General features: G+C 38.6%; 1 protein-coding gene across 1 annotated transcript in view; it reads right to left on the reverse strand.

Annotated features, from left to right (window-relative positions):
• Positions 1-7060: 7060 nt before the first annotated feature.
• LOC120744852 overlaps positions 7061-9707 on the reverse strand; it is a 7354-nt gene continuing 4707 nt past the window's right edge. Inside the window, exons 4-5 of the mRNA XM_040049457.1 lie at positions 8346-8657; positions 7061-8237 (exon numbers count right to left, since the gene is read on the reverse strand). Coding sequence (XP_039905391.1) covers positions 8020-8237; positions 8346-8657 — 530 coding nt within the window. The 3' untranslated portion in view covers positions 7061-8019. The remainder of the gene's footprint in view (positions 8238-8345; positions 8658-9707) is intronic.

Raw genomic sequence — 9707 nt, forward strand, 5'->3', positions numbered from 1 at the left:
TGACATGTTTCTGTATGTTGGCATGGTAGGAACAGCAGGGCATGGGTCTGAGTGAAGGCAAACTTTCATGAGGACAAAGGCGTGTCCATATTTGACACAAGTGCAGGAGGATCAATTAGAAATTCGCTGAACTTTAGTGATGCTTTTAAAGAATCTGTCATTTTAAAATCTTACATGCAAATATAAAATCTGATGAGATTTATTCCACAGATTTGTGTTTTATGTCAGGGTAAATAATCTATAACAAGTTAAGTGATTTACTATGAAGTGAAAAAGACCAAATATGAAACAGATGTTGTCATGGAGGAGTGGACTCAGGCGCAGACAGAACTCAGACGCTCGATGGCGAAGAATTAAGTGAAGTTTATTACAGGAGGTTCGGTGTGACGACAACGAGTGATGAAAACAAACATGAACTAAAGGCGAGAGCCTAAAAATCGGCTCTGAGGTAAATGACTCATTTACAAGGTGTCACGTATCACACCACGCTGTGAGACGCTGTCAGCAGCACTGAAGGAAACACTATGAACAGTGTTGAGACCACACCAGCCTCTCCCATCCTTTTGTCTTATAGAGATCACAGAGATGTTTCCAAATATTCCTACTTTTGGTAATTTGCAAATTTGACAACTATTGCTGCTAAAGGTAGCAGTACCACAGATTTATTCCACCAGCGGAAGAGTCATCTACTGCTAATGAAAACAATTGTAAACATTAACGTGTTTAACGTCTCCCCGCACACCAAAGGAAACATTAAATAAACGAGCTGTGATACCTGTAACTGTTCTACGTCAGTCGGTTTTATAATCACTGTCTAGACTTCTATTTCTGTAATTTGAGGTCAGAAGATTTTTTTTTCTTTTCTTTTTTTTTACAATTTTTACATGTTATAAGCACAAAAGAGCACCTTTGTAATTTCAGTTGTTTTCGTTTGTCTCGTCTACCTTGATGTCCACTTTTGTTGCTATAGTTTGTGTTTGTTAGTGTCGACCACAGAGAGAGTTTACTGTCAGGTGTTGACATTGGTGAAAAACCTCTGTGAGCAACTGATGGTTAAAAGTGGTTATAATAAAAATGTTCAATTCATTCAGATATTTCTGTATTCAAAGTAGCAAAAAATGGTTGCTGTGAATGAGTGTACCAATTTTAGACACTATATGGTTGAAACTAAAACTTGTTATTGGAGCTTATTTAAACATACCGTGATATATATCGTGTATTGTGATATAGCCAAAAAATATTGTGATATTAGATTTTCCTCATATCGCCCGGCCGTACACAGGAGCCCTCAAGCTCCCAGATTAAAGACCGCCCCCGGGGCAAGTGGGGAGTGCAGACTGAAGGCCTTATTTTATTCTCTAAACTATATTTACATCTCTGTGGTGAAAACATGACACAAACACACGCTACAAACTTCAGTAACAACTCAAAAAACAGATATAACAAAGAGCAAAGCACTCCCCCAGGTTTTGGGGTGTTTTTTACATTTCTTTTGCCGCAGGCAGTAAAAGATCAAGTGCTCGGGGCCTTCAGCGGCTCTCACTTTTATTCATTTAAATTTCTAAAATGTTCCATCTTGGAAAAACAGACTTTTCAGTCTTTGTTTATCAGCATCAGTGGGTCCGACTCACTTGTATTAACACATTATCTCGTGCTACTGTCTGAATGTCATAACCTATTAAAAAACCCACACAAAGCCAAACATGTGGGCATGAAAAAAATCACTTTGTTGTCCCACACAAAATATCACAAACAGCCCACAAACAATGTTCGACTCATGATGTTGATGACTTGAAATATCCACAAGATGTTTTATATAAAGGGCAATAATGTGTCATACAGTGCAGGTCAACATCATATTCTAGTGTCTATCATTTTTCCCCTGAGCTCATATTTCTATTTAGATTCAAAACACCTTAATTCCAGCTGTGTTTCAGCTAGAAGTATGTCCACAAAACACCAAACAGTATCTATAGTTTGTTTATCCCTAAAGTGCTCTGAGGAAAAAGAGAAAAAAATGAATTAAAATTAAAACTTTCATCCAAACAAAATCATTGAATCGCTGAAAATCGTCTTTTTTATTAGTGATTACAGGATATTTATGTTCTTAAATAGAATCTGTATCAAAATAAACACTAAAAATGATTTTGTAAAACCTATTGATTACATTTGCATTTGCATGATGCAGATAACAAATGAACTATGACTGTAGTGAACTTTGTGCTGTATTGATGAGTAGTTTAGTGATCAGAGTCCATGTAGTTTCCAGGATCAGACTGAATGCAGTGCAGTGCTGGAAGCTGCTGCTGACTGTGTGAATGTGTGTCTGTGCTGCTTGTTGCTGCTGTCAAACTTCAGATGAGCAGGTAGTGAAGCCCGTGGTGAGCGTGTACCCAGCAGCATCCAGAGCCGTGTCACAAACCTGTTTTCAGCCTTTACATGTCTGTGATAGGAATCTGAAGTAAAACTGTTAAGGTACAAAATCCAGAATCAACAGTCAAACATAGTCCAAGCAAAGTTGTTTGTATTTAATGAGTTGCCCATATGAATGACTACATAGTCGAGCATTATTTTACACATTTATGTAACTGAATGTATTTGATAATTGTAATAAATTGTAATTGTAAAGCAAACGTAACCCAACAACATCTGGAGTTTTGTAAATCACAGTCAGAGTGCAGAAAATGTATTTTGATGAGTCTTAAACTACACAGCGAAACCAGAGTGGCTGTAATTTAAGACTTAAGGTGAAGAATTTGTTTCTTGTTTCCTTCAGTGACACACGCTGACCTGTGTGAATCAAACTTCCTCTCTTACAGCAGACGGGCTGTGTGGGTTTCTGTTCAGCAGCCTCCACTGTCAGCTGTGGCTTTGCATTTCAACACAACAACAGCTGCAACCACCACTTCTAGATAAGAATGATTCCAGTAACGACCTGACATGTGAGAGAAACAGCTCAAGTCCTGGACTCAGAGCTGAGAAATGAACTTTAGTGGAATCAGAGGAGAGACGATGCTCAGGCTCAACACTCGACCGTCGTTCTTACCCATAATTTTCCACTGAGAAGAGTATTTACAGAAGATATTATAAAGTGTGAACGTACAGTGTGTTTGTTGTCTTCCATAAAATAACAAAACAAAAACTGTGAACATTTGTGCATAACAAAGTACAGTAGAGTCAAAATATTAATATTATATTTGTATTTATATTGGTTCCTGAAATAATAACAAACAAGTGTATATTTATTGTAAAGGTCTGTAAGAAATGTATCAACTGATATGTCTTCATGTGTGCTCAATCATGCAGGTCAGTATGAGTTGATATTAAAAAGAAAAAATGTTTTTATTGCTAATTTCATTCAGCTGTGTGAGACACTGAAAACATATCTGTGTTTTGACATGTGGTTACTAAAATGTTTCCAGTTATTTACTGTGACGTTAAACTTAAATCAGTCAAATAGACGCTTGTTTTCTCCAAATTCATCATGTTACTAAAGACTTAACACATTTATTTTAATGCATTTTAAGCACATAAGCACCAGCAGTCTTGTCTTTTGTCCAATAGGAAGTCTGAAGGCTCGTTACATTTCAGCTCGTCCTTGTTTGGCCTCAGCTGCATCAGAGCGCCACTTCTCCCCAGGTTCACCAGAGGAAACACCACTGCACAAAATGCTTTTCCTCCCAGCTGCTGCTCTGTGCTGTCTGTGTTCAGGTGAGTGTTTCCAGCCAATCAGGAGCCAACAAAGTCAACCTGTAACAAACACTGTCACACTAACCTTCATCTATCTGTCTGTGTCTCTACAGCACTGGTTACCATGGCAGCAGAAATGCTGATTCAGGGTGATTTAACATTGACCAGGAGAGTTGGAGATAATTCCTCCTTCAGCTGAGGACGGACTGAACAGTGTGATGGAAGATTAATATTCTGGTACCAGAAACCAGACAAATAAGTTTTTACAGCGATTCTTAACATAGATAAACTCGACAGTCAAGTTGAATCAAGTTGTAATCTTCCTCAGAAAGATGATTTCTCAATGTGAATAAACAGAATGGATGTGAGCTTCAGAGAGACAAAGTTAAACCTGTTCACGCAGCCACACACTACAGCTCCTGTTTCAAAGCTGATCATCACAATAACAAATGACCCCTGCAGCCTGAACAAAAACCAACAGATGAACAGATGTCAAACAGTGTCTGTGACAGGAAGAGAGCAGTAAACCACAGCCCAGTTTCACATGTTTCACCTCCATCTCAGAGTCACAAACATACTGAGCTCACAGACTTAATTACCACAATCAGAAGTTGCTGCAGAAATGAAACTTTTTCAGATTAATATTTCAGCAGCTGTCAGCAAGAAATCACAAACACAACAAAAATCATTTATTAACTTCTGCAATAAGTAACTCTTGTAAAATGATGCAATGATAAAAATGTATTTTGATGACAAGTTTGGAAACACTTCCTGTGGCTCAATCACAGGACAATAAAAACTGTTTTGACTGAATATAGTTGAGGTTCGGTTTTAGTAAATGTTAGTATATTAATAAATTAAGGTGTCTCTTTATAATACCAAACATCTGGATTGCAATAAACTTTGAAGCTAATGCAGCACTACTGTTATTGATCTTGGTTGGATCACATTTCTTATTTGGAGAGGAATCTCTACAGAAGTGTTTCAATATTGGAATAGAACATTGTTTAACCTGTAATGATTGTAAAGTAGAAATAAACAGCTCTGGGATGTGGTCAAACAGCAAATTCACATCATGTATGTGCAGCTAACATGTCAAACTGTGTGACGCTGTCATCATCAATGTGGACATGAACCTCTGAGGAAAGTTTGCAACGCTGTGTTTAATCTATGCCCCAAAGAATGAAAGTAAAACAAGGTTCAACCTGGTGAAAGCAAAATGCACCTTAGAAAGCAAATGAGTGAAAGTTTGTTTTTTTCTTTTGCCTATAGCAGCACGGCGAGCGGGGTTTAGGAACTGCTCAGATTAACTATCATTTGAATATTGATTAAATATTAAACTCACATGTGCTGATTCAGTGCAGCAGCACATGTGATGTGACAGTAAAAGTGATTTGATTAAACACAACGATGAGCATTAAGACTGATTTCAGCCTCAGACATAAATGTTTGCAAAAGCTTCACGTGAAATATTTCATCTGTAAAATTGTTATTGTTGTTATTGTTGTTATATTGTAACTATTGCTGTAACGAATTAACGCGGATCGCCTCGTGCGTGGGGCTGCACGGTGCTAACGCGTTGACGCCGTGCAGCCCCACGCACGAGGCGATCCGCGTTAACTCGTTACAGCAGATTTGCCGTGTTAATGCAGTTATGATGGCCTCAGCCATGTTTCCTCCTCTGGTCCAGTTCTCCTGGAAAAGACAGAAGAAGAACGGCGGAGAAGCGGAGGAGCTGCCCCCTGCTGAGGGAGAGCAGCTGGAGCTCAGAGAGGCGGGACGGACAACTTCTATTTTAGTAGATTATACAGATGATCTCTACACGTACAGATACAGCTGCTATGTGAAGCATGAGGGGGAACGTGGAGGGTCAACCAGAAAAAGGCCCTTAAGCCTTGGTGCCTGTTCCACTGTGAATCCCCTTAAAGACACGGACAACACACGTCTTTTGTGTTTCAGTTCCAGGCTCCACAGGCCTCTCTTCCAGTCTCAGTGCAGGGTGAAGCTGCTCTGCCTGCTGTACACAGTGCTGATAGTGAAGAGTCTGGTGTACTGCTGTGGACTCTCTCTGCTGATGATGCTCACAAACAAGGGAGCGTCCACCAACTGCACACATGCTGACTGACTGTTTCCTCACACTCTTAGTAGGTGAAAATAAAAATGATGTGTTGTGGCTCAATGTGGGGGGTTTATGGGGAGGGGGGCGAGTTTGTTTTTGGTTTTTTGCACTTACCCTGACATTCATGTTCATTTAATTCTTTACTTGGACTCAACAGTTTTCTAGTAGATGGACTCCTTTTCATTTAATATTCTAAAAGTTTTTGTAAATAATAAAAATCAGCATCTGCTTCATGTTTTGTCCGTTTTAATTCACTGCAGTTCATCAGAAAATCAATAAGATTTAATAATCAAAATTTTATTCTGCATATTTTGTCTTAGAGCTTCGGTCTCTCACATGAACGTACAAGAAGAAACAGAAGTTTCTCAAATGGAACATTTACATGTCAGCTGACAGAGGAGTTCAAACACATCTGTTTGAAATTTCATCAGTAAATAAACATTTTCATGTTTGGAGGAAACGGGTCTCTCTCGTAAATGAGACATGAGTCTCAATGGGACTAAATGTATAAATAAAGGTTAAATAAACTAAAAATGATGCTCAAAATATTGATATTCTTGCACGTTTCACATGCGCTATAATCTATTATGTCACCAGGGTCAGACTAAATAATTTAATAATTTTTACAATTAGCAGAGTCAGGCGCAGAAATGTGATAACTGATTATATGTTCAGAGTTGCATTTAATACTGATCCTCAACTACAACAGACTTTATTTTTTCAGTTACTATTTAATTTTTAAATTAATAAAAAGTCTGAATAATTAACCAGATCAAAGACACAATGTACTACTAACTGTTGGCTTCTGTGACTGTTTTTACAAGTGTCATTGTCTTGATTTATCCACTTCTTCGGTTAAACGTCCAACAATGATTCTGTGACATAATATTTAGACATTTTGTATTTTTCTTTTGTGATGAAACCAAATTAAAAGTGCATTTCATCACCCTGGATTTACACATGTATAATGATAAAGTTCAAATAAGTTCATTTGTCGGCTCTGAGTTGAGGATTTGAGCTGTTTCTCTCACAGGTGAAGAACACAGATCCTTCCTGGAATCATTCTTGAAGCAGAGTTCATGCTTGTAACTGTCATTGTGTTATTAAAGTGAAAAGCCACAGCTAACGGTGTGGAGGCTGCAGAGCAGAAACCCACACAGCCCGTCTGCTGCAGGAGAGCAAGTTTGATATGTGAATGCTACATTCATATACGTCGTTATGCATCAAAGACTGAAACGAGAAACACGTTCATCAGAATCAAGTCTTTATTTTTACATAAAACAACTACACTGTTACGGTAGGTTTCAAGCATCAACCCACATGAATGGCACAGCTGCATGATCCTGGAGTGAAGCCAAGAGGCACCATTACTTTTTCTGTAACGTTTAAAGAGGAAAAGATTTTGAATGTTTGAAACCCGAAACTGAATAACTGGTTCAAACACAGATGTGCTGGACTGCTCTGCTCACTGAAAACGTCATTATTTTCTCCAAGCGCTAGATGATGTTGTTTTAAACCTGTGCTGAATCTGTACAGAACGAGTTTGTGATTGTAAGAATAAATCTCACATATTGACTATACAAGGACCCAGAACTGAGAAAGAATATATCTTTGCATCTGGATTGGTGGAAAAGGGAACAAGCCACCTTCTTGTTATACAAAGTGCAACAAATGTCATGTAAAGAAAAACAAACTTTCCTCTTGTGTTATCAGTCAAGAAGAAAAATATACATTCCTTAAAAAAAACCAAGCAGCTCTTTACTATAATGATCATAGCACACGTATGTTCCCCGTCTTTGTGCAGGGTTTTGATAGTTTGCATACCTGACGGAGAAAAAAAACAAAACCTTATACAAAAGAAAGAAGACTCCATATGAAACATTTACACTTTAAAACAACGACTGTTTTAATATTTGCATATCTATTTTATACTTTCAGGTGGTTATATTTGAGAAGGGTATAAATGATAAACATTTCTCCAAACCACCAGGCATGTCCCAGCGGGAGGTGGTCCCGGGGCAGACCCAGGATACGTTGGAGAGATTATCTCTTTCGGCTGGCCTGGGAACGCCTTGGTGTTCCTCCGGACAAGCTGGAGGAGGTGACTGGAGAGAGGGAGGTCTGGGCTTCTCTGCTTAAGCTGCTGCCCCTGCGACTCGGCCCCGAATAGGAGGAAGAAGATGGATGGATTTTACCAGCCACAACTTAATTTATATGTCTGCCTGCTCATGTGGGGAAATCTGAGTGTGAAAGATGCCAATCAGAAAGCAGTCAGCATGTGTGCAGTTGGTGGACGCTCCCTTGTTTGTGAGCATCATCAACAGAGAGAGTCCACAGCAGTACACCAGACTCTTCACTATCAGCACTGTGTACAGCAGGCAGAGCAGCTTCACCCTGCACTGAGACTGGAGAACATAAGAGAGGAGCTCTGAAACAGAAAAGCAATAAAATGCTTTAAGAAATATCAGCCCTCAGATTTGAAAATGTCAAATTTACAAAGCTACATCAATGACGTCCTGTCGCCAAATCTTTTTACCATGTCGCGTTTGGGCCTCCACTGTGCCTCCCTGATGTCTCACATGACAGCTGTACATGTATGTGAAGGGATCATCCCGATTAACCACTAAAATGGAGGCGCTGCGTCCCGCCTCTCTGAGCTCCAGCTGCTCTCCCTCAGCAGGGGGCAGCTCCTCCGCTTCTCCGCCGTTCTTCTTCTGTCTTTTCCAGGAGAACTGGACCAGAGGAGGAAACATGGCTGAGGCCACACACAGCAGGGAGCTGTTCCCCTCCAGGTGGGCTCTGGATGCTGCTGGGTACACGCTCACCACGGGCTTCACTACCTGCTCATCTGAAGTTTGACAGCAGCAACAAGCAGCACAGACACACATTCACACAGTCAGCAGCAGCTTCCAGCACTGCACTGCATTCAGTCTGATCCTGGAAACTACATGGACTCTGATCACTAAACTACTCATCAATACAGCACAAAGTTCACTACATACACTGGATTCAGTCTGATCTGGAAACTACATGGAAAACATCACATGGAAACTGAAAAACACTTTTAAAAACAGAAATACAGTTAAATGGCAACTGTGTTTGCTCGCTTTTTTTTGTTGAGATTTCTATAAAGTACCAGTTTGGGGGAAAACATACTTAAAATTAAATTGAATGAATTCAATAAGATTGTTACATATTTAAATAACATATTTATCTTCACATAAAATTACAGGAATATGCTCAGCACCGTACTTATCTAAAGATATAAAGACAAGAATGTCTTGTAAATGCTTCAGCCTTCATTCAAGTTTCATTTTGCCTCTTACCTGTATTTAATTTTATTTAATTTTAATAACTGTACACTCTGTTTTTGGTAACTATTGTCCATGATGTAAATATATAAAACAAAAAAAAATGTGCTGTTTGTTTGTATTTGTGTTTTTCTTGCTGCTGTTTCAACCAAATTTCCCCTTGTGGGACAAATAAAGGATTATTCTATTCTATTGACGTTTTACTATGTTAGTATATAGCCTTAACTTTATCCCCCGTTTATGTTTTGCTTTCAGAGGAAAAATAATCACAAAGAAAACATTTTCATAAAAGAACACAGCACACGTGCATCTGTATTATCTGCATCACGGGTTATATAAATGTTCTTTACAGCAATGTATCCTACTAGAAAATGTTTATTGTAGTTTACAACAGACATATTGAATCAATATATATTTCAGTCTCATTCCAAGAAAAAAGTGTAAATAACTATTTTAAACATTTTGTTTCAACTTTAAAAGTTAAACACTTTATTCCATGTTTGGGAAATTCTTTGTTATAGCAGCCGACATGAAATAATCCACTATGGTCACATGATTAACAATAAACAATCTGAAGAGGAAAGTTT

This window comes from Simochromis diagramma, unplaced genomic scaffold (genome assembly GCF_900408965.1).
Source record: "Simochromis diagramma unplaced genomic scaffold, fSimDia1.1 OVJJ01000355.1, whole genome shotgun sequence".
Taxonomy (NCBI): domain Eukaryota; kingdom Metazoa; phylum Chordata; class Actinopteri; order Cichliformes; family Cichlidae; genus Simochromis; species Simochromis diagramma.